This window comes from Myxocyprinus asiaticus, chromosome 44, assembly GCF_019703515.2.
Source record: "Myxocyprinus asiaticus isolate MX2 ecotype Aquarium Trade chromosome 44, UBuf_Myxa_2, whole genome shotgun sequence".
NCBI classification, from domain to species: Eukaryota; Metazoa; Chordata; class Actinopteri; order Cypriniformes; family Catostomidae; genus Myxocyprinus; species Myxocyprinus asiaticus.
In genome coordinates, this window is record NC_059387.1 from 22,080,589 (window position 1) to 22,106,265 (window position 25,677).

Sequence of the window (25,677 nt, forward strand, 5' to 3'; positions counted from 1 at the left end):
TAGAGCTATTAGCGCTTAGCTGAACAGAAGACAACAACAGCATGATCCATACTGACGGGATAGTAGGCCAGCTATGGACCCCGATAACAAGTATCAATGCGTGGCAACAAACGCGTGGATCTTGCTGACTTGATGAAGATACCGATTTTATTGCTAAACGTACAGTAAGGTGCTCACTGTTTCTCAAGTGCTTTGAAAAACACACCGCTGCTGAGTTCTCGACTCGAGAATCTCTATGTGCGAGCGTCTTCCGGCGGGAGCAGCAGAAGCAGAGGTGCCATGAACAGTGGACTCCCCGCTTCAGCTGCTCCGCTCGGGGGTGTCGGTATACCCGGTGTGAAGGTGAAATTCTGCCGCTACTATGCGAAAGACAAGACTTGTTTTTACGGAGATGAATGCCAGTTTCTGCACGAGGACCCGTCCATGGCGAGCCTTTCTCTACTCGGCGGTGGAGTTGGTGCTGGTGGAAGCCCCGTCTCTTTATCTCTGACCGGAGGAGCAATGACGGCGGCGGGTTACGCGCTCGGAGGCAGCGCGGCCAGCAGCTCTCCGGCGAACGTTCCCAAAAAGAGTGATTCTCTCGGTCCCGCAGGAACGGCTTTGGAGGGTCAGCTGTTGTCCAGTGAGTTTGCTCTGAGGCCTAACGCATCCTCTCTCCGGTTGCTGTTGTTGTCGAGTCGCACGGCGGCTTTTGTGTAAATCGAGGCCGTGGATTTAGCGCGGCCTATCTCTCGCCACCAAAACAACACGGGGAAGCAACATGTCACTCCATAGTAACAAAGAACGAAAATACTAGAACAATGTAAGGGAAAACGTCCAGTTAATACACTATTTGTTTTCTTAACGCGTTAAGTTTTTGAGCGCTAGAAATGACCTGTTATTGTTCAGTGTGGAAACGGAAACCTCATTGTAAACTAATATAATAGCAAACATCTCGTTAGCCAGTGTTTTGATGACGCTTTATTTGCTGTACATTATGAGTCTGAGTGCATTTGGAACATAGGTTGCGAAAATGGATCTAGTGTGTGCAACAATGCATCTAGAAATGTTACAAGGTACATTGTTACTCAGAATCGTTCTAAATACATTTATAAACATACGCCCACAAATATAGGCTAAAAATATGCATTTAATCACAATGTCAGTGCATCGCTTCAAAGGAACACTTTCAAAGATTGTCGCATTTAAATCGTGAAAGTGCGTTTAGCGCGTCGACTGACAAAATGTTGACGTCTTCCACACGCTGCTTTCTGATTGGCTGTTGAGTTATCAATCTGGCTCTCTGCTGCGTTCAGCTCCCAAGACCTTATTGGAGTTTTCAGGGGAAATTCTATGGAAAGCTTGTCACTTGCTTTCAGGAGAGCATATTAATCTTTTAAAACATACTACAACAGCCTTTTATCAGAGCAGTGCATTATTTTAATTATGATATGTTTAGTTAAAAAAGGACTTGCATAGGACTTAATATTTTGTAAACACAAAGTAGTTGTATGTTTGCTTGCTTTATTACAGTCCCTGGAATGGATGGAGGTGCTCTGACTGATACCAGTCTGACCAACTCGTACTTCAGCTGCACCTTTATTGGGGTAAATGGGTTTGGAGGTCCAGCAGAGTCCAAGTATTCAATGATGCAGGTAACTAACAGCATAAGTGTCCATGTATGCTGATACACTAGAAAAGAATGGGAGCAACTGGATCAGACCAAATGAGCACAGACAGTGACAGTTAATTTGTCCATGATAATGTTTGCTCATGTTTTCAGAGGATGACGAGCAGCAGCAGCTCTCCAAGTCTGCTAAACGATGGAGCCAAGAGCTATAGCCACGGCACTCATGGTGAGTTAAGAATTGTTTGAAAGTTTTTGTAGTAGCTATAAAACCATACTAGTAGGATGTAAAGACCTTCTGTTCTGTGACCTCCTGTTTAGATCCAGTCAATTCCCCAACGTCATCTCTCTTCAGTGATTTTGGTGCTTTGAGCATATCACAAAGGAGAAAGGTGAGTGACTTATACACTAATAGACCCTTTTTTGTCACTCACACCCTATTGTGGTAAGAAATTTGCTGGGTTTGTGGGGCCTGGGTAGCTTAGTGAGTATTGATGGTGATTACCACCCCTGGAGTCGCGAATTCGAATCTAGGGTGTGTTGAGTGACTCCAGCCAGGTCTCCTATGCAACCAAAATTGGCCCGGAGGGTAGAGTCACATGTGGTAACATCCTTGTGGTCACGATTAGTGGTTCTCATTCTCAATGGGGCGCATGGTAAGTTGTGCATGGATCGCAGAGAGTAGCATGAGCCTCCACATGGTGGGAGTCTCCGTGGTGTCATGCACAGAGAGCCACGTGATAAGATGCGTGGATTGACGGTCTCAGAAGCGGAGGCAACTGAGACTTGTCCTCCGCCACCCGGATTGAGGTGAGTAGCCGTGCCACCACGAGGACCTACTAAGCAGTGGGAATTGGGCATTCCAAATTGGGAAGAAAAGGGGATAAAAAAGAAATGGCTGGGTTTTTTGTTGACTGAGAAGGATTGCCTATATTTCTGACAGCTTTCAAAGAGACTTGAGGAAAAACAATCGTAATTTCATGCTGCTTAGTTTGCTTAGACTTTTTGAAGGTGAAGAGTAAAAGCTTTATTGTTCCATTTATGAGTGTGGCTGTCTTGTGGTTCATTTGCAGGCTCCTAACCCCGCAGCCAGTGAATTTGTCCCTAAAGGGGCTCCACGAATGGCCTCCATGTCTCAGACGACTGTGCCAACCTTCGCCTCCCCCATGTTCCCTCATCATGGTCTGGGCAACTCCACTGTGGCTGCTCTTGCACCTGGTCAGTGATTCACGGCAACAGAAAAAAATATCACCAAGGGATTTGCCATTTTATCTTTTTCTCTGTTTTTCTTGAACTCACTCTTAAAGTCCCTTTTAAGGCAAGTCCGATCACTCTGCGGCCTTCTTGGTAAAGCTCAACGATGTGATTTTTGATTGGGCTATAATATGCCTTTTTTTGGGATAGGTATGTCCCTCTCGGCTGGGTCATCTCCTCTCCATTCCCCCAAAATCACTCCTCACACTTCCCCAGCCCCGCGACGACGCAGCCACACGCCCAACCCTAACCCAGCCAATTACATGGTGCCCACCACTGTGTCTGACAAGGGGGGTGGAGCCCACATAATTCAGAAGGAGACTGTGGGCGGGACTACCTACTTCTATACTGATAACACCCCTGCTCCCTTGGCCGGAATGGTATGGTCCATATTAATCAGGGTTTACAATGAGTTGTTATTACCTTTACCTGATTAAAATGATTGATGTGCCGATCATCACATTTTCAGGTGTTCCCAACGTATCACATGTATCCCCAAACGGCACCTCATGTGGCGTACATGCAGCCGAAAGCCAATGCGCCATCTTTCTTTATGGCTGATGAACTCCGACAGGTGATCTACCATTTCCACCCCTCATCTGCCTGTATTGTGAGACAGTGTTTTGATTTTTCTAACAAAAAACCTATTTTTATGTGTGACACTCATTTATGTCTCTTTTTGTAGGAGCTGATTAACAGGCATTTGATAACAATGGCACAGATAGATCAGTCTGAGAACCCTGGTAAGGATGTGGTTTGTCTTGTGTCAGTGTGGTATGTCAACATTGTTCTTGTTGTTTTTATTGGACAATGTGGCTTCTAACTGTTCAGTTATAATGTCTTCTTTGTGGTCAGTGCATCTGGATTTACCTGGTGTCTGAAAAGAAAACCACATCCTTTGTCTCAGTCTTTTTTAATAGTTTTGAAGTGTGCATGGGCTAAAAAATTATTTGTATTGACATCCATGGATGTAATGCAACCACATTCTTTGTAAAATTCACATTCTTTGTAAAATTTCTTTGCATTGTGTTTTAAAAAAAAAAAAAAGTTTATTTTTTTATATGTGAATGTATTGCTGTTTGTGGAGACTATTTGTGTTTTAATTTTGGCACAAGTGTGTGAGAAAAGGTATGTTGTATGCTTGAGGTCAGGTGTTTTATATCTCCTCCAGGAGTGCCGTCTGAGGTAGACAGTTACCACAGCCTCTTTCCCCTGGAACCCCTCCCCCCACCCAACCGCCTTCAGAAAACCAGCAACTTCAGTTACATTACTTCCTGTTACAAGGCAGTCAACAGCAAAGATGACCTGCCTTACTGCCTCAGGAGGATACATGGTGAGGCGTGAAGTAATTGCATCTGCCGTAATTCCTGTGGACAAAGAAATTTTGCACACTTGCACTTTTTTCGAAATGTCATTTTATTCACATTCCATAGATTTTTTCCTCCCATAGAAATTGAGTAGAACATGCACCATTATTCTAAGGGGAAACAAAATTCCTTATAAAATATTTAAATTAGAGGCCAAAAATGAAAGGTGACAAGACATATTTGGGTTTTGTCCTTCATTAGTGTCAATTTAGAAATATGCCCATCAGAAGTAAATTGGGTCTTTGTGCATTTTTAGTTTTTTTATTTCTTATATTTATCACAAAATGTTTTAAAAATGACGCTAAAAAAGAGCTAAAATAAGAAATACAAATTAAGATCTTTATCTTGGCAGCACAAGGGACACCTTTTGTCTTGTGAAATCCAGTTCAGTTTACTAACCATATTTATAACTGTGGAAAAATGTGTGTGTGTTTACATGAGCAGGCTTCAGGTTGGTGAACACCAAGTGTATGATGCTGGTAGACATGTGGAAGAAGATTCAGCACTCCAATACTGTGACCCTTCGGGAGGTTTTCACCACCAAAGCTTTTGGAGACCACTGTAAGTATTGGTGTATTTTTGTGTGGACATGCACAAATTTTTGTCCAGCATAATTTTGTTCTACTTTGCTATGATGCATTTGGTTGTCGTTACTGTCTGCATGTATCAGTGTTCCCAGTGTCATGAAAAATTTCATAAATCGTAAATTCCAGGCCTGGAATGGTATCGGAATAAACAAAATCCAAAAAAAGTCATGCAGATCTCTAATAGTGACTCTCTTCTCTAAATATCTAAAAGTTTTTCAAGTTATGCTTCTCACTAAAATATTTCAGCGTTAGAAATTGCTGTTTGTGAGTGTGACGTCGGTTAGATGATTTTAAAAAAATAATTTTCCAGTAATCAAGAATGACTGGGGAAAGTCCGGAAAAAATCATGGAAACTTAATGGTCAAAATGTGTTGGAACCCTGAGAATGATCATGTCTTTCCAGCATTGGTATTCTCCTATGACTTCCATGCGGGGGCCGAGACAATGTTCAGCAGGCACTTCAACGATCCGTCAGCAGATTCTTACTTCACGAAAAGAAAGTGGGGTGAGTTGTTCTCTCTTGGCTCCAGTCGTTTGCATGAGTGCATGTGTGTAAAGATATAGGCGTTAGTTGCTAAGTGTGTGGTGGCAATTGCGTCTTGGTGACTGTGAAGCGAGGAAAGCGGAAGGAGTGGTTGGAACCGATCCTGCTTCAGGTGGGTTCAGTACATGCAAGCTCAGTACTTTCAGAGGAAGCAAAACCCAGGGGAGGCGTTTGGCTATAAATAGCTGCAGCACATACAACTGTGTTAACCACAGTGCAGCCCCAAACCATAAATTATTCTCTTAAGTAAGAGTTTGTTGTCAGGACATTTGAAAATAAAACATGTAAAAGTGTTTTAGGGCAGTGACATAAGCAATTTAACATGCTATACTCCAACCAAAACTATTTTGACAGCATTTTTCTTATTTATAGAGTCTCATTATATTAATGTAAATTACTGTGCATTCAGAAAGAATTCAGACCCCTTAATTTTTTTCACATATTGTTATGTTGCAGCCTTATGCTAAAATGCTTTAAATTATTTTTGTTTCACATCTATCTACACTCCGTACCCCATAATGACAAAGCAAAAACCAGATTTTTGATAACTTTGCAAATGTATTAAAAAGAAAAAACTGATATCACATTGACATAAGTATTCAGACCCTTAAACCAGTACTTAGTTGAAGATTAGATTTGGGGATATTCTGCCTTTCTTCTCTGCAGATCCTCTCAAGCTCTGTCAGGTTGGATGGGGACCGTCGGTGGACAGCCATTTTCAGGTCTCTCCAGAGATGTTCGATTGGGTTCAAGTCTGGGCTCTGGCTGGGCCACTCAAGGATGTTCACAGAATTGTCCCTAAGCCACTCTTGCGTTGTCTTGGCTGTGTGCTTATTGTCATTGTCCTGTTGAAAGGTGAACTGTCGGCCCAGTCTGTCCTGAGCGCTCTGGACCAGGTTTTCATTAAGAATATTAATGAAAATTATTAATTAAAAAATATAAATTTAGCTGCGTTCAGCTTTCCTTCAACCCTGACCAGTCCCCCTGTCCCTGCCGCTGAAAAACACCCCCATAGCATGATGCTACCACCACCATGCTTCACTGTTGGTGAGCGGTGCCTGGTTTCCTCCAGACATGACGCTTGGAATTGAGGCCAAACAGTTCAATCTTCATTTCGTCAGACCAGAGAATCTTTTTTTCTCACAGTCTGAGAGTCCTTTAGGTGTTCTTTTGCTAATTCCAAGCAGGCTTTCATGTGTCGTGCACTTAGGAGATGCTTCCGCCTGGCTACTCTGCCATAAAGCCCAGATCGGTGGAGGGCTGCAGTGATGGTTGTCCTTCTGCAAGTTTCTCCCACCTCCACACATGATCTCTGGAGCTCAAACAGAGTGATGATCGAGTTCTTGATCACCTCTCTTTCCAAGGCCCTTCTCCCCCAATTGCTCAGTTTGGACGGGCGGCCAGCACTAAGAGTCCTGGTTGTTCCAAACCTCTTCCATTTTAGAATTATGGAGGCCACTGTGCTCTTGGGAACCTTCAATGCAGCCAAAAAATGTTTGTAGCCTTCCCCAGATCTGTGCCTGGACACAATCCTGTCTCTGAGCTCTGCAGGCAGTTCCTTTGACCTCATGGCTTTGAGCTGATATAGACAGGTGTGTGCCTTTCCAAATCATGTCCAATCAATTGAATTTGCCACAGGTGGACTCCAATCAAAGTGTAGAAACATCTCAAAGATGATCCAGAGAAATGGGATGCACCTGAGCTAAATTTCAAGTGTCATAGAAGAGGGTCTGAATACTTATGCCAATGTGATATTTCAGTTTTTTCTTTTTAATACATATGCAAAGTTATCAAAAATCTGTTTTTTTCTTTGTCATTATGGGGTATGGAGTGTAGATTGATGTTAGAAAAATCAATAATTTAAAGCATTTTAACATAAGTATGCAACATAACAAAATGTGAAAAAAATGAAGGAATCTGAATACTTTCTGAATGCACGGTACATCGATTGATATATATATATATATATATATATTTATTAATTAATTGACTTATTAATTATGCCTCTTTATGGAAATGGGATATTTGTAAATTCATGCACACTGCAGGAGATTAAAGCAGTGATTAAAAAATGGTGGAAAAACTTGGTGGAAATGATGACCACATCCCATACAGCATCCAGAAATGTACATTTTCCATTATACATTAGGGCTGGACGATATGCAAATAATATGTTTACAATATTTATTTATTTTTTTCTCCCCAATTTGGAATGCCCAATTCCCAATGCTCTCTAAATCCTCATGGTGGCGTAGTGACTAGTCTCAATCCGGGTGGCGGAGGACGAATCTCAGTTGCCTCCGTGTCTGAGACCATCAATCCGTGCATCTTATCACATGGCTTGTTGAGCGCGTTACCGCGGAGACCTAGCACGTGTGGAGGCTTCACGCTGTTCTCCGTGGCATCCATGCACAACTCACCATGTGCCCCACCGAGAGCAAGAACCACATTATGCGACCACAAGGAGGTTAACCCACCCTAGCAACCAGGCCAATTGGTTGCTTAGGAAGCCTCACTGGAGTCATTCAGCATGCCCTGGATTCTAACTTGCAACTTCAAGTGTGGTAGTCAGCATCTTTACTTGCTGAGCTACCCAGGCCCCCCACGATATTTTTATTAAAAATATTGTAATATCTGATTAAATCGTCAACCCCCTGGCCGAGGGATCTGTGAATATTCTTGCTTTAAAACTTACATTTATTTATTGAAATATGAAAAACTTAAACCAAAGATATTTCTAAATTCAAATTACACAAAGCAATTAAAATAGCGAAGTGGTAAAAAAAAAATCATATATAACCACCCTACCGTTCGCCGTCTCACAAGTATCCGTCAACAACGGGTGGAAAATTACTAATACAAATTAAGATCTAAAGAAAATTATAAATGTAACCATGATGATGATGATGTTAATAATAAATGTATAAATCAATTTTAGGTTCAAGATGAACTTGTTTAGGTTGTATTCCCTCATACATTTACAGTATGTAGGCCTACATGTATATATCCATGTATAGGCTATAAAGTGAACCTGCAGAGTTGAGTTCACAATGCATATTAAGCACGAACCGCTCCATGGACATAAAGCTAAATAAACTGAGCACCTCCTGAGATGGTCTGCGGTCAGTTGCAGCATTCTCATAGACGACATTATTCTTGCAAACAGTTTTCAGATGACTGAAACAAAGAGTGAGAATTCTTTACATGCGTTTGTTTCACGAAACACGCTCCCGCTGCATGCCTCTAAACAAACAGCACTTCAGACACGTGTGTCGACAGCTTTTATGTCGTCTGTTCTTCAAAATATAATAAAGTGTGTTTCTTCAAGTGCGTATCTTTGTGTCTTACAGAATTTCTTGTCATGTGTCATTCTGAAACATCTTACAGTTAGCCCACTACAGTGCCAGATAGATGAGCGAAGTTACCCGCCTTGTGTATGATATAAGCTTCCTGCATTTGGCGGCTGCTAATTTCAGACCCTGTGCTGATATTTTATATGTTTGGTGACTTCCCAACTCCATGGTTTGTAATTTTCAGATATTGTCGATCATAGTGTGTCAATGAGTGTCGCCATTGGCATTGGGATATTTTACAGATATTGTCGATATCCGATTACATCGTCCTATTGCCCAGCCCTAATATATATATTCTTTTAGATTTTAACGTAAAATCTTGTTGTGAAAGAAAGTTAATGTCTGTGTTAATTGTTAACAATCCAAATGTATTTTAAGTAATTGACAGTAGACATTTTTTACATCGTGTTAATTTTTTGATTTGAGAAATCAGCCTCAGTGTTGTTCCATCAGGGCAGCATGAGCTCCCTCCTCCACGGCAACACGTGGGTCTGTTACCAGAGTCTCTGATCTGGGCCTACATCGTCCAGCTGAGCTCAGCACTGCGCACCATTCACACAGCTGGCCTGGCCTGCAGGGTCATGGACCCCAGCAAGATCCTCATCACTGGAAAAACACGGTACACAACACACTACACATCTAACACAAAGCTACATTCATGTTACTGCGTGAGTGGAAAACAATGGAATATCTGATAAATAATTAACAAATGGTTAAGCAGAGACTAGAATCATCTTGATGGCCATAGTTCAACAAACATGTCAAACAGAGATGGGACCGTGTTCTGTGAAGCCATTCAGAACAAGGCCAGTGATTATGTTCGCTAGCCAGAAATGGTGAATGTTTTTAGTTTGTTTTTATCTTCCTTTATTACACACACTTCCTGTTTATCTGTTCTTCTCAGCAGCATTTGGACAAAAAACTGCACATGCAAACAAAGACACTGCTAAATGTCTGTTGTTTTTTCATAGGTTACGAGTCAACTGTGTTGGAATGTTTGATGTCTTAACATTTGACAATAGTCAGACCAACCACCTGGCGCTTATGCCCCAGTACCAGGTACTGAACGTCTCCTTTACACCCAAACACAGTCCGTTACTGCTATCACATAAAGTATTATGTCTTGCATGTTTACACTTTCAGCATATCTGCATGTAATCATATTATACAGTTGAAGTCAGAAGTTTACATACACTTAGGTTCAAGTAATTAAAACCAATTTTTAACCACTCCACAGATTTAATACTGCAAACTATAGTTTTGGCAATTCGTTTAGGACATTTACTTTGTGCACGACACAAGTCATTTTTCCAACAGTTGTTTACAGACAGATTATTTCACTTTTAATTGACTATCACAATTCCAGTGGGTCACATAAACTAAGTTTATATAAACTAAGTTAACTGTGCCTTTTAAACAGCTTGGAAAATTCCAGAAAATGATGTCAAGCCTTTAGACATTTAGCCAATTATGTTCTGATAGGAGGTGCACCTGTGGATATATTAAGGCTTACAGTGCATCCGGAAAGTATTCACAGCGCTTCACTTTTTCCACATTTTGTTATGTTACAGCCTTATTCCAAAATGGATTAAATTCATTATTTTCCTCAAAATTCTACAAACAATACCCTATAATGACAATGTGAAAGAAGTTTGTTTGAAATCTTTGCAAGTTTATTAAAAATAAAAAATGAAAAAAATCACATGTACATAAGTATTCACAGCCTTTGCTCAATACTTTGTGGAAGCACCTTTGGCACCAATTACAGCCTCAAGTCTTTTTGAGTATGATGCTACAAGCTTGGCACACCTATTTTTGGGCAGTTTCTCCCATTCTTCTTTGCAGGACCTCTCAAGCTCCATCAGGTTGGATGGGGAACGTCGGTGCACAGCCATTTTCAGATCTCTCCAGAGATGTTCAGTCGGGTTCAAGTCTGGGCTCTGGCTGGGCCACTCAAGGATCAGTTGTCCTGGAGCCACTCCTTTGTTATCTTGGCTGTGTGCTTAGGGTCGTTGTCCTGTTGGAAGATGAACCTTCACCCCAGTCTGAGGTCCAGAGCGCTCTGGAGCAGGTTTTCATCAAGGATGTCTCTGTACATTGCTGCATTTATCTTTCCCTCGATCCTGACTAGTCTCCCAGTTCCTGCCGCTGAAAAGCATCCCCACAGCATGATGTTGCCACCACCATGCTTCACTGTAGGGATGGTATTGGCCAGGTGATGAGTGGTGCCTGGTTTCCTCCAGACATGACGCTTGCCATTCAGGCCAAAGAGTTCAATCTTTGTTTCTCATGGTCTGAGAGTCCTTCAGGTGCCTTTTGGCAAACTCCAGGCGGGCTGTCATGTGCCTTTTACTGAGGAGTGGCTTCCGTCTGGCCACTCTACCATACAGGCCTGATTGGTGGAGTGCTGCAGAGATGGTTGTTCTTCTGGAAGGTTCTCCTCTCTCCACAGAGAAATGCTGGAGCTCTGTCAGAGTGACCATTGGGTTCTTGGTCACCTCCCTGACTAAGGCCCTTCTCCCCCGATCGCTCAGTTTGGCCAGGCGGCCAGCTCTAGGAAGAGTCCTGGTGGTTCCAAACTTCTTCCATTTACGGATGATGGAGGCCATTGTGCTCATTGGGACCTTCAATGCTGCAGAAAGTTTTCTGTACCCTTCCCCAGATCTGTGCCTCGATACAATCCTGTCTCGGAGGTCTACAGACAATTCCTTGGACTTCATGGCTTGGTTTGTGCTCTGACATGCACTGTTAACTGTGGGACCTTATATAGACAGGTGTGTGCCTTTCCAAATCATGTCCAATCAACTGAATTTACCACAGGTGGACTCCAATCAAGTTGTAGAAACATCTCAAGGATGATCAGTGGAAACAGGATGCACCTGAGCTCAATTTTGAGTGTCATGACAAAGGCTGTGAATACTTATGTACTTATGTGATTTTTTTCGTTTTTATTTTTAATAAATTTGCAAAGATTTCAAACAAACTTCTTTCATGTTGTCATTATGGGTTATTGTTTGTAGAATTTTGAGGAAAATAATGAATATAATCCATTTTGGAATAAGGCTGTAACATAACAAAATGTGGAAAAAGTGAAGCGCTGTGAATACTTTCCAGATGCACTGTACCTTAAAACTCAGTGCCTCATTGCTTGCCATCATGGGAAAATCAAAAGAAATCAGCCAAGACCTCAGAAAATAATTGTGGACCTCCACAAGTCTGGTTCATCCTTGGTAGCAATTTCCAAACACCTGAAGGTACCACGTTCATTTGTACAAACAATAGTACGCAAGTATAAACACCTTGAGACCATGCAGCCATCATACAGCTCAGGAAGGAGACGCATTCTGTCTCATAGAGATGAATGTAGTTTGGTGTGAAAAGTGCAAATCAATCCCAGAACAACAGCAAAGGACCTTGTGAAGATGCTGGAGGAAACAGGTAGACAAGTATCTATTTCCACAGTAAAACGAGTCCTATATCAACATAACCTGAAAGGCTGCTCAGCAAGGAAGTAGCCAATGCTCCAAAACCGCCATAAAAAAAAAAACAGACTACAGTTTGTAAGTGCATATGGAGACAAAGATCTTACTTTTTGGAGAAATGTCCTCTAGTCTGATGAAACAAAAATTGAACTTTTTGGCCATAATGACCAACGTTATGTTTGGTGGAAAAAGGATGAGGCTTGCAAGCCGAAGAACACCATCCAAACCATGAAGCATGGGGCTGGCAGCATCATGTTGTGGGGGTGCTTTGCTGCAGGAGGAACTGGTGCACTTCACAAAATAGATGGCATCATAAGGAAGGAAAATTATGTGGATATTTTGAAGCAACATCAAGACATCAGCCATGAAGTTAAAGCTCGGTCACAAATGGGTCTTCCAAATGGACAATGACCCCAAGCATACCTCCAAAGTTGTGGCTAAATTGCTTGAGGACAACAAAGTCCAGGTAATGGAGTGGCCATCACAAAGCCCTGACCTCAGTCTGATAGAAAATTTGTGGGCAGAACTAAAAAAGGGTGTGCGAGCAAGGAGGCCTACAAACCTGACTCGGTTACACCAGTTCTGTCTGGAGGAATGGGCCAAAATACCAGCAACTTATTGTGAGATGCTTGTGGAAGGCTACCCAAAACGTTTGATCCAAGTTAAACAAAGGCAATGCTACCAAATACCATCAAATTGTATGTAAACTTCTTACCCAGTGGGAATGTGATGAAAGAAATATAAGCCGAAATAAATAATTCTCTCTACTATTATTCTGACATTTCACATTCTTAAAATAAAGTAGTGATCCTAACTGACATAAGACAGGGAATATTTTCTATGATTACATGTCAGGAATTGTGAAAAACTGAGTTTAAATGTATTTGGCCAAGGTGTATGTAAACTTCTGTCTTCAACTGTATGTTGTGGAATAGGGCTGTACAGTTCTGAGTTTTGTGATTGAGTAATCACTATATTGTGATTTAATCCTCTGAGATTGTGATCAAGGTGATGCACTACAAAAACTAGTCTAGTACTACATTTTATCACTGCTTCTTTTATATCTTGGAAAATAATATCTTTATACTGTTCCTGCCCACTTGCTCACATTTAATAATGCGTTGTGATGCATCATAAGACTGTATGTTATGTATTGTGAGACATACTACTACATGGCAACTGTGCACTTGTCAGTTTTATGTGACACGTTATATTGGATAGTGTTTATTTTACTTTTAAGTCATTTGCAGTCATTTTAGGAATTATGTTGAGAGTCATGATTTGTGTTGGTTGTTACACTTTGGGTCTAAATGCATTGGTTTCAGAAGATGTTTGTCTTTGTGTCTGCTCTCCATCAGCAAGCAGATCTTATCTCCTTGGGGAAGGTGGTGTTGGCTCTGGCGTGTAACTCTCTAGCTGGCATTCAGAGAGAGAATCTGCAGAAAGCCATGGAGCTGGTGTCCATCAACTACTCATCTGACCTCAAGAACCTCATACTGTGGGCAATTTATCTCTCTTTCACTTGCATACACATTTTTACAGCTTAAATGACCTCAAAGTTGTCAACCACAAATGGCAGATTGTGGTTCTGCATTTGCCTCAAGGCTGGTTAATGTGTGCATACAGTCATACAGTGGGGGAGGGGTTCAAAGCTCTGAGTTTGCACTGAAATTGTAGGATTCAAAAAGTTATTTAAAGCTTAAGTGTGTTTTTTCTGTGCTAAAACACTTTTTCGTAGTTCTGCTTAATGTATAGAGACAACTATAAGTAAATCATTTGTATGTTAATTTTCTCAAACTGTAAACACTGGCTATATAAAATCCACTCTGTTTGAGCAACCCGTCCAGTCCGACACAAGAACATTGACTTAACCAATGCCGTGAGTTTGGGGTTGGACCAGGGGTTGTGTTATCAAAAATTCTCCATTTACCGATTAAAAAAACAAAAAAAAAACATTGACTGCTAATTTCAAATGCTGTCCGTCATTTTGACTGAAAAAAACAAAACAAAAACTTTTTTTAACCAAGTGCAGCAGTTTTGACTGTACTGTCTCTCACACACACTCCAACTGTGTGTGTGTGTGTGTGTGTGTGTGTGTGTCCCTTGTTTATTGCCTGGTAGTATTAAGATTTGTTTTAACAGGCACCATCACCATTAACACCTGGTAATATGTGTCTCTTTTGACCGGTTGCGTTCGGATTTCAAAGAGAGGGTCTCTGAATTAATGACTGCATGCATCAGTCATTGTTAGTGTGTTAATGCATGATTAGTTTGTTAGTTTATTATCATAAAGCACAGAAAAGAACAATAATAAAATGGAAGTGCAAAAAAGAAAAAAGCGGTGCATCATTTCTGCCAATTACTTGCATTTAATCTAAGCACAAACATTACTTTTAGAGCAGAATTGTCCGTTATTTTAAAGGAGTACCTGTGTTAGAGCTTCAGAGATGTGTGTGCTTCTCATCTGTTACACTTTATTGTGATATCAGGCACACTGAAAAAGTTCTGTAAAATTGTTCACGTGTGTGTGCTCATTTTCATATATTCTGATCGGACGTTTATTTCCTTTTAAAAGCTGCATGCAACCAGTAAAGTTTTAAAATCTTGTTTTAGTGCAGCGATTGATTGACAGGTAGAACTTTCACCCAAGAACTCCTTGCTTTCACTAGACTTGTGCTTGGGGAATCAAAAAATATATCATTTAAGCCTATCCATTGTCATGTACAGTAAATGCCATTATAATATATGCTACACCCCTGAATGTAGGACGTATACAATTAAAACAGATAAAAATAGACCATGATGGAAATTTTACAACTCAGTCCGTCAGAGTGATGGGTAAAGATTTTTTTCTAGGGCAACCTCTGGGTGGGACTATCTTTTGGTTTGATCAAAAGCACACTGAGGACTTAATGTTCTGATGCAAAAATTAATTTGATCTGCATTATTTCTAGGTCAGTAATTTAATAAGCAAATTTGTGACATTGACCATGTGAACTACAGTACTTTTTACAAACGGTCAGATTTCCTTGCTTTCGTTAAAGCTCTTTGAAACATTCTTCAGTCATGCTGGGATAGCGTGGATTATCAGGTTCTGCACAAGCTTGTGGAGTCCATGCCAGCATGACTACATGCTGTCATTAAAGCAAAAGCATTTTTGCATTATAAAGCATGTCATTAAAGGAATTCTAAAACTCATCTCAAATTTCAATGCAACTTTTCACTGAAATTATAGTGATAATATCATTTGTAATGAAACATTTTTAAATTAGAAAAATACCAAATTTCCTGTAGTGGTCTCTGTTATGCTCATGTTTGTAGCCCCACTTCCACACTTATACACACATTTGCGCATTGTTTTTGTTTGTTGCCGATCCTCTTTCAGGTACCTGCTCTCAGAACAGAGCCGTCTGCGCAGCGTCAATGACATCATGCCCATGATTGGAGCACGGTTTTACACTCAACTTGATGCCTCGCAAATGAGGAATGATGTAATTGAGGAGGACTTGGCCAAGGTACTTCAGCGCATACACAACCTTGAGGACCCTGCTATGCGGTTAAAGGGATAATAAATGACAAAATTTTCATGTTGTTCCAACTCGTATGACTTCTGTGCATCACAAAAGGAAATGTCAGAGAATGTTAGCTTTAGTGATTCACTTTCATTGCATGGAAAATAGATGCAATGAAAGTGAATGATGACTGAGGCTAACATTCTGCTTAACGTCTTTTGTGTTCCATGGAAGAAATTCATACAGGTTTGGAGCAACATTAGGGGGAGTAAATTATGACAGAATTAAACTTTTGGTGAACTATCCTTAAGTTCAACAGTAATGACGATCAGTTGATAATTTGTCTTATTTTAGTGCACTTAAGTCAGCTAGAACGGTGGGGGAGGTGTGAATTTAGTAGATATTTTGTGGTTGTTTCCCCTGTTCTCTCTTCTGTTTCTTCCTTTTGACCTCACATCAGATGTGTGAGCCACTTCAGCACCACCCTCCTATATGAACAAACACATGTTTTTGCATCTAACTCCTGTGTTTCATCATGAGGACAGCCTAGAGCTCTTAAAACATAGCCATGTCTCTCTTATACCTGTGCCACATCAGATATAAAAGAGGTTTAAATATAACCTGGTTTCTTTTTAAGTTCCTCATTTCATAATCGGTGCAAAGGAGCCATATTTATGCAAACTTCAGTTACATTCAGTTTGTAACTTTGTGAATTTTCTCAGGTGGGCTTGGATATTAAAGACTCCATAAAATCAAAATCAGAGTTTTGTCAGTGTTAGTTTATGGGTGTTTGCTTAGAGGCCATCTAAATGCTAGTGTACTCCTAAAAGTTGGCAAAATATACATGGTCGGAGTTTAAATGAATGAGACTGTCACACTGAGCTGCACCCAGAGCTGCTCCTGAAGAGTTTCTTTTTGACATGCAAAGTGTTTCATTGCATCTTTACAGGAGGTTCAAAATGGGCGATTGTTTCGCATACTGGCAAAACTGGGAACCATTAATGAGAGACCAGAGTAAGTGTGATATTACAACGAAAATAGTGAGCTCCCCGGATATGACTTCTCTCAATTGATTCTGTACCTATTTATAGGACACTTTAAACCACTGACCTCTGCATTTTTTTTGTTTTGCTTCTTGTAGGTTCCAGAAGGACCCAACATGGTCTGAGACTGGTGATCGTTATCTGCTGAAGCTCTTCAGGGATCACCTGTTTCACCAGGTAACTGAGGCAGGCACGCCCTGGATCGACCTCAGCCACATTGTATCCTGTCTCAATAAGGTGAGCTTGGTTACCTTTACATAACTGTGTGTATATGTGCATTTATGTACGCATATCTATATGTGTATTAATTGCTAGGGCCTTGCTTGATGGTTGCTGTAAAAAAAAAAAAAAACACTCCCAAGTATGCATGTGACGGTATTCGGTTATACGTTATATCACGGTAAATAGCATGGATAATATTGTTATCGTGGGCACTTCAAAATACCGTAAATAATTCTAGATAACCTTTTGGCCAATTGTTTTGTCTTTTCTGATCGCACAGTTTTTTTTTTTTCCCATCAACGAATCAAGATTCACAACACTGCGTGTACGCGGCACAAATGACACATGCACACTCTCATGTAAACAAACCAGTGTGGAAGAGAAACGTGGCTAAAGGAGGAACGCTGCCGACCCTTTATCTACATTCTAATAGGGTTAAGTTGGTAGAGTGGAAGTATTTTGGGTTCCATAAAAATGCAGAGGGGATAGTTGTTTAGAGATGGTTTCCATTTGAGTAAAACTGTGGGAGAAAAGTGGCAGCGAAACTGCCAGGGATGGGACTGGGTATCACCAGCCACTTCACGATGCGATACGTATTGTGATACACGTCACGATTCGATATATTGCGATACATCACGATATCATTGTTCGATTTTGCTTTTAATTTCAGTTAATTTTAAATTAGTTACAGTATATAGTTCAGTTATAATATCCATTTGCATGCATACATGATGAAAGAAATTCTATTCATTATACATTCTAACTTGTTAAATATGTACATATAAATTTTACAAATTTTATTTTATCATTTGTTTTTCATCATTTTAGCTTTTTGTTTTAAATGTAGTTCATCAATAAATATGGTGTATTGAAATTGCATATATTTTATATATATATATACACACACAGTATATTGTTACATGTTTGTTGTTTTCATGCCTAATTTGTACTATTTACAATTATGTATTTGGATGTGTAGAACAAGTGCTAAAATGGTACTGTCTCTTTAAGACCTGTGGCAGGGACTTTGACAGTAGTGTTTGTTTGGTCGAATGACTTCTTTGCAGCATCCATGCTATGTGTGATTAGAATTAAATGTTTCTTTTGTTATTGATAAATAACTGACTGTAGAGAACAGAAAGGATATTAAAATAGATATTATTAAACAACAAATGGTTTGCTTGGATCTAGTCTTTGGAGTCCAAACCTTTACTCTCAGCACGCTGTTAAAAGATTTTGGGAGTGAAATCTCAAAATATTACCAGCCAGTGGCTAATCAGACATTTTTTGTAGCAAATGGGAAGTATTTACGCACATCTTATTGTTGGGGATTGCTGATAGAATGAGAGCGTTGTCTGCATTATAAGAATTGACATTGGAATTGTACAAATGAAGATTTAGAACAAATCAATATAAACTCAGCAAAAAAAGAAACATCCTCTCACTTTCAACTGCTTTTATTTTCAGCAAACTTAACGTGTAAATATTTGTATGAACATAAAAAGATTCAACAACTAAGACTGAGCAAGTTTCACAGACATGTGACTAACAGAAATGGAATAATGTGTCCCTGAACAAAGGAGGGGTCAAAATCAAAAATAACAGTCAGTATCTGGTGTGGCCACCAGCTGCATTAAGTACTGCAGTGCATCTCCTCCTCATGGACTGCACCAGATTTGCCAGTTCTTGCTGTGAGATGTTACCCCACTCTTCCACCAAGGCACTTGCAAGTTCCCGGACATTTCTGGGGGGAATGGCCCTAGCCCTCACCCTCCGATCCACCAGGTCCCAGACGTGCTCAATGGAATTGAGATCTGGGCTCTTTGCTGGCCATGGCAAAACACTGACATTCCTGTCTTGCAGGAAATCACGCACAGAATGAGCAGTATGTCAGGATGAGCCTGCAGGAAGGGTATCACATGAGGGAGGAGGATGTCTTCCCTGTAACACACAGCATTGAGATTGCCTGCAATGACAACAAGCTCAGTCCGATGATGCTGTGACACACCGCCCCAGACCATGACGGACCCTCCACCTCCAAGTCGATCCCGCTCCAGTGTACAGGCCTCAGTGTAACACTCATTAATTTGACGATAAACGCGAGTCCGACCATCACCCCATGTGAGACAAAACCGCTACTCATCAGTGAAGAGCACTTTTTGCCAGTCCTGTCTGGTCCAGCGATGGTGGGTTTGTGCCCATAGTCGACGTTGTTGCTGGTGATGTCTGATTAGGACCTGCCTTACAACAGGCCTACAAGCCCTCAGTCCAGCCTGTCTCAGCCTGTTGCGGACAGTCTGAGCACTGATGGAGGGATTGTGCATTCCTGGTGTAACTCGGGCAGTTGTTGTTGCCATCCTGTACCTGTCCCGCAGGTGTGATATTCAGATGTACCGATCCTGTGCAGGTGTTGTTACACGTGGTCTGCCACTGCGAGGACGATCAGCTGTCCTTCCTGTCTCCCCGTAGCGCTGTCTTAGGCGTCTCACAGTATGGACATTGCAATCTATTGCCCTGGCCACATCTGCAGCCCTCATGCCTCCATGCAGCATGCCTAAGGCATGTTCACGCAGATGAGCAGGGACCCTGGGCATCTTTCTTTTGGTGTTTTTCAGAGTCAGTAGTAAGGTCTCTTTAGTGTCCTATGTTTTTATAACTGTAACCTTAATTGCCCACTGTCTGTAAGCTGTTAGTGTCTTAACCATTCTACAGGTGCATGTTCATTAATTGTTTATGGTTCATTGAACAAGCATGGAAAACATTGATTAAATCTTTTACAATAAAGACCTGTAAAGTTATTTGGATTTTTACAAAATTATCTTTAAAATACAGTGTCCTGAAAAAGGGCCGTTTCTTTTTTTTTGCTGAGTTTATTTGCCCGACCCTAGATCCAAACGCGTGAGAGAGGTCCAGCATATCCGTGAAAGAAACCGTGATTCCTGCAGGATCAGTTTGTCTCCTTCATGCCTCATTATAACATATCTGACTGCAATGTAAATATCACGATATATCACGATACAAAGATCTAAGTATCGATACCTTTTCTCACGATATTGTATTGCAATATATCGATATTTGATTGTATCGACACAGCCCTAGCCGCTCATCCACGGGACAATCATTGCATTCAATTCAGCAAGATAAAGGTAAGTTGTGACAGTTCTGCTCGTTTTTCCAAACTGTTTTTGAAAACTGAGAGACAACACTCTAAGAGACAACTAGCTATGACAACTAAGATGAGAAAGTGAACACTTGTTGCCGTTTGCAGATAATGTGTAGCTTGCTTTCTAGTGACCAGAGAGTAGTTCGCTGAAACTCCGCTAGCTGCACAGTAACGTTTGCATCTCGTAGTAACAACTAAAATACAGTTGGAATCCAGATAATATTAAGTCCTGTAATTAATAATGGCAATGTGACACAACAATGATTTCAATATTAATTTCAAGTTGGAACGCCAGGCAATCGTACGTTGCCATACAGTAAGAGTGAACTTGCGGTTATTAAAGTTGTAGCTAGCACCCTGCTATATATTAGCAACTGGCTTGCTATGAAGGAAAAAAAAAAAAAAACATGCTTACTATTATTGTATCCTAATAGCTGGCTTGAAAAATGGTCTAGCCTCAACAAGACAAGGTCTATCCTGATCTGTAATGATCGGTGGCCCCGTGGCGTATTGTCCATTTAAATTTTAAGACATCAACTAAATGTTATATTTGGCTATGTATCTATAGTGTTGATGGTAGTTTTTTTTAAACATTCAGGGTTCTTTTCAAAGTTCTTCGTTATCTAGTAATTTAAAGGTCAGTTTGGTATTTAAATGTAATTAAACTTTTTATTAAGAGAACAACAATAAAGTTTGTTTATCGTTCAACCCGTTTTGTAATATAATTCACTACTGCGATAATACCATAGACCTTGATAAAAGCTTCAGCAATTATAGTGACATGAAAAGTTTATACTGTCTCATGCCTACTCCCAAGTCTCTATGATATTCTGGTCCCTAGATATGGTTTGAGTCCCTCTTTCAACGTAAGTCTGTGCGATGATATTTTTTTTCCCCCACCTGTTTTGCTGTCCGCCAGGGGAAAATTATAGGTCCGACCACTTAGAAAGGTAAATGCACACTTTCCTCAAGCCGCACAGTGAGGTGTCATTCATGTCCTTAGCACAAATGAAAGGGGAAGAGTTATGTGCTGAAATGTAATACTAAGGGGGTAGGAGTTTGTTCAAATGACCCCAAGTATGAGTTCTTGTAATAGCCATGTCTTATGCCATACTGTACTTCAGGACCTTCAGTCTCACCTTTACCTGTCTCACCTGTCTTTATTTTTCATCTTAGCTGGATGCTGGAGTACCAGAGAAGATCAGCCTGGTGTCACGGGATGAGAAGAGCGTGCTTGTGGTGACCTACTCAGACCTGAAGCGTTGCTTTGAGAGCACCTTTCAGGAACTGCTTGCCGCCGCTAACAGTCCGCTGTAGCAACCACCCGTCCCCACAGTAGTGGGCTGAAACTGCCTGAAACAGAGCACATTGCACTACAGCCTGGAACAATAGGTGCAGAATGATGATCTCACAACCAGGGCGGAGCCAGCTGGTTTCTCACCTTCAGTCAGATACACTGTTCTGTCCAGAGAAGTCTTTTTTTCTAAAGCATATTTTTTTAGTTTTCACAACACTGCAGCTGCAGAATTATGAACTGAACTGGAAGCTGTGATATTTTTTTTTAGACTCAGGAACAATGTCAGAAATAAGAGACTTCCTGCTTTTATTTTTAAAAAAATTATTTGGAGGATGCACAACATTTTTTAGGTTCCTTTTTAAGTGATTGTGTGTGCGTGTCCCACAGGGTGCATTGTGGACTGAGGCCTCACACATGAAAAGGAAGAACTAGAATTAAACTAGAAAAACAGATCTTCGTTTTTTTACACCATCTCCTCACCCATTTTTATCGAGGTTCTACTAGATGGAACAGACCACTGGTCGTTTGTGGGGTTCCTTGCCCAAATCACTTTTTGCCTCAATTCTCACTTAGATGGGACAAACCACTGGGCTTGTTAATGAGGGGTGGGCAAATCAATTATAGTGACAATTATAGTGACCACTTATGAATGTGTGGCATGAGTTGTAGTGTGCCCCCTTCCCTCCCCGTAATGACTGCCATCTCGGAGGTGGTGGGGGGGGCATTTAGGGTGGGGGGTGTAATTTCACATCATTTGCTGGCGCTGACAAAGGGGTGCTCTCTCCTCTTGCTATGTAAAATTATGGCATTAATTTCAGAGTTTTGCAACATCCTTATTCATTTTACAGATGCTTTTGAAATGTAATTCAAAATCGGAATTTGAGAGAGTGGATTTATTTTGTCTTTTTAGTCAGGCTCTCAAGATAGGAACCAAGTAACTGGACCATGCTAGCTTGAGAAACCAGTTCTGGTGCATTGTAGAATGTCCTCCTTATGCCTCTGTTGTGGAGCATCCAAACTTTCTGTCCATTTCTCCTTTGCACTCTTTCTTTTCCCCTGCCATGCTTACTCCTCTATTCTTTTCCATACCTCTGTCTCTACCGCCCCTCTCTGGGTCTTCACACTAGTGTTGGTTTGGATATAGTGAATCTCAGTAGAGCTCTCTCGTGTTGTTACTGTCATTCCATTTCTGCTCCAAACTGTTGTATAGAGATGCATGATGGGATGTTTGCGATCTCACCTCACTAGAGTGCTCTCTGTGGACCAATCTCATCAGGATGAAAGGGGGGTTGGGCTAGTTGGGATTGTATTTGGTTTTCTTTCTTTTCATTGTTTTTTTTTTTTTTTGTTTTTTTTTACAATTATTTGACCCACAAATTATGTGATGGAAATGTGCTTTAACTGAACCTGGTTCGCTTAGGATGATCCCTGAAAGGAAAAAGCCAATGACTGAATGTGTCTGACCTGTCATTGGTGACTTGCCCAGTCCTTGAGTCAAGCTGTGGTGGAACGGACAGAGAAGGGTACAGGATACAGCAGGCAGAGCTGCAGTGAGGTGCTGCGAGTTGAATAATGTACTATTGCTCCTTTTTTGTATCTTCTTTTTAGTATAAAGATCAGTCAGTAAGAAACTTGGTGAACATTGTGCCAAGCCCTTATTCCACTTGAAGTGACATTACAAACACAGACACGCATAAATACACATCAGTTACATTCAAAGCCAGCACTGGCAAATCTCATATCATGAACCCAGTTTCCTATGGAATGCACTCCTGTTATAGACACACACACGCATACAATGCACTCGTACATTAAGTCCTTCACCATCCCAGTACATTTTATGCCCTTGTGTTTATAGTCACATTTTTTGCAATATTTGTGTGTACAACAGTATTTTAATAAAGAGTAATAAAATATAACATTCATCTGTGTGTTTTTAATTCCTAGAATGACAGCATATGACAAACTACGGCAACAAAAACAAAGCTCACTGACAAGTATAAAGGACACTTTCACAAAAATACTGCCCCCCCAAATCACCGCAGCATTGTGTTTTTAATGTTAAAGAGTTCATGGTAGGGCAATTCAGAAACCGTACATATGGGCAGCTATTTTGTGGGAGACATTAGGTCAGATGATCTCTCTGCACATAATATCCAATGTATGTTAACCTGTGCATGGTGCAGGTGCAACCATGTGCAGGTGCAAATGCATGTTCAAGGGATAGTTCACCCCAAAATGATAAATCTAATTTCCTAATCCTGATGTCATCTCAAACTCGTATGATCATGAGAAACTCATTCACGCATGTGCTTGCATGTTCACGCGAGAACTGACACATGCCCAATACTACCGGAAGTTCTCGCATGAACTCATGAACGTTCAAAGGAGAGCTGGACAGAAGTGAAGCTTTTTGGTGATTATAGACTGTATTTTTGTTTTTTTCCCCTCACCCAAAACTATTCTATCACTTCAGAAGACATGGATTAAATCACTGAAGTAGTATGGATTACCTTTATGTCCTTTTTGGAGCTTGAAAGTTTTTGACTCCATTGACTATGGACAGAAACACCTCATACAATACATCTTTCAAAAAAATCGTTATTAAAGTCGTAGAGTTTGAGACAGCATGAGGGTGTCAAATAAGAGATAATTATCTTTTTTGGATGAACTGTTCCTTTAAGATTTTCCTGTATACACATTGCCAAACAACTTCGTTTCATCACTCAAACTTTTTATTCTGCAAGAATAGTGCAATACTTCTCTACACACAGAAGAATGTGCATTGCAGGAAGAATGTAAAAATATTTTTTAGGCATTTTGGCCTCTCCATTTGTGTTCTCCTTAGAATAAAAATGTTTCCTACAAAAAAAGCCAAGTCATTTTTATTTGTGTAGCGCATTTCACAACACGCATTGTTTCGAAGCAGCTTTAAAGAAAATCATGCTTTAACAGAAAATAAAACTGTAATATCTATAAAGTCTTAGAGTGATCATTGTGTAGTTTTATGAAAATATAATTGTAAATTGTGTATAAAAATAAATAATAATTGTATTTAGAATCCCTGTGAGCAAGCCGAAGGCGACTGTGGCAAGGAACACAAAACTCCATAAGATGTTGGTTAACGGAGCAAAATAACCTTGGGAGAAACCAGGCTCACTTTGGGGGCCAGTTCCCCTCTGGCTAAACAGCATGAATATAATGCCAATATTAATTGTCATGCAAATCATGGTTTAAAATTAGTAAACTAAGTAAGTGTTAAGGGCCAGTGTTTATACAAAGTTTGAACTGTACAATTAATGACTAATGTCTGAAGTCCATCCTGCATTAACAGCAGAAGTTTACATAGGTGCATTGTCCTTTGTTAGTTGGCTGAAAAAGTTTTTCTTGACATTGTAAAAAAAAAACTACTGTAATTTTGCTTTGCTCCTAAATCCAAGATTATACGAAACCAGTGATCTTAAAGTTTAATCAGCATTTAAATACACCATAGATACTGTAGTATTTTTTAAAGGTTATTTCTTAGTGTAAAAAATGTAAATAAATACAGTTTATGGTGAATTTCTCCAGCATATGGCTTTTGCAGCACAAAAACTGATGCTCTGCAGTTAAATATTTGGTACCTACAAGCAGTGATTGTAATAAATGCATTTCATTAGTTCATGAATAAATAGTTAGCTGTTCTCTGACTATTAAACTGAAATACCAAATTTAAGAGGTATAGATTATTTGTGGTTGCAGAGAGAATATATAGACATTAAAGTACAGGAATTTAACATTTTGAGATGAAATGCTGATCATTAATTAGAAGTGACGATAAAAAATGCTTTTTAAAAAGCAGACAAAGGTTCACATAAAAGTCAAGAGAGAGTGAAGAATAAAAGAATGCATTCAGAAATACTGGGTTGACAGGTCTTATCTAGCACAAGCAGCACCCAAAAGCAAAATGGTCCAGATAAGCTGTTAAGAATGGTATTGGATGTTAGATGGTGTTTACAGACAGGTTGGCTGATGTGGGTTTGCTAGAAACGGGTAAAGCAGAGCAGCTTCATAGTCTGGTGGTTGAGAGCAGTACCACTCTGAGTAACAGACATGAGGAAATGCATTAGAAACTACCACTTGTTGGACGTTTCTAATGGGGGTGATATTCATACAAGGCAGCATCCCATACTGGTTTTGATCTTTGGCGAAGAGCCTGCAACATAAATGCCAGTGAAATAATTTTAAGTAACAGCCCAAAAGATGTC

General features: G+C 40.3%; 2 protein-coding genes across 7 annotated transcripts in view; one reads left to right on the plus strand and one right to left on the minus strand.

Moving 5' to 3' along the window:
* Positions 1-23,349, plus strand: pan3 (poly(A) specific ribonuclease subunit PAN3). 4 transcript variants are annotated; one of them, XM_051687729.1, is made up of 18 exons: positions 1-622; positions 1,513-1,634; positions 1,763-1,835; positions 1,928-1,998; positions 2,680-2,824; positions 3,011-3,240; positions 3,330-3,434; positions 3,546-3,603; positions 4,032-4,193; positions 4,672-4,788; positions 5,218-5,319; positions 9,165-9,330; positions 9,683-9,770; positions 13,552-13,691; positions 15,579-15,708; positions 16,655-16,719; positions 16,847-16,985; positions 21,310-23,349. In XM_051687729.1, exons 1-18 carry the CDS (start codon positions 280-282, stop codon positions 21,448-21,450), a joined length of 2,397 nt encoding a protein of 798 aa, XP_051543689.1. In that variant the 5' UTR covers positions 1-279; the 3' UTR covers positions 21,451-23,349. The 4 variants fall into 4 exon arrangements, with proteins under 4 accessions (XP_051543689.1, XP_051543692.1, XP_051543690.1 ...); XM_051687732.1 differs by having other exon boundaries at positions 28-164; XM_051687730.1 differs by having other exon boundaries at positions 486-622; positions 1,487-1,634.
* The window catches only part of LOC127434762 (vascular endothelial growth factor receptor 1-like), a 46,830-nt gene continuing 43,903 nt past the window's right edge, over positions 22,751-25,677 (minus strand). For all 3 annotated transcript variants that reach the window (XM_051687713.1, XM_051687714.1, XM_051687715.1), the window contains exon 30: positions 22,751-25,625. In XM_051687713.1, the coding sequence (XP_051543673.1) occupies positions 25,424-25,625 (202 nt within the window). In that variant the 3' untranslated portion in view covers positions 22,751-25,423. The remainder of the gene's footprint in view (positions 25,626-25,677) is intronic.

Bases quoted from the DNA above. Each gene is read 5' to 3' on its own strand.
- pan3 (XM_051687729.1), top strand. From the start codon at position 280: ATGAACAGTGGACTCCCCGCTTCAGCTGCTCCGCTCGGGGGTGTCGGT. The intron at 1,999-2,679 runs GTGAGTGACTTA...GTTCATTTGCAG, and splicing joins GCATATCACAAAGGAGAAAG to GCTCCTAACCCCGCAGCCAG. The intron at 16,720-16,846 runs GTAAGTGTGATA...TGCTTCTTGTAG, and splicing joins ACCATTAATGAGAGACCAGA to GTTCCAGAAGGACCCAACAT.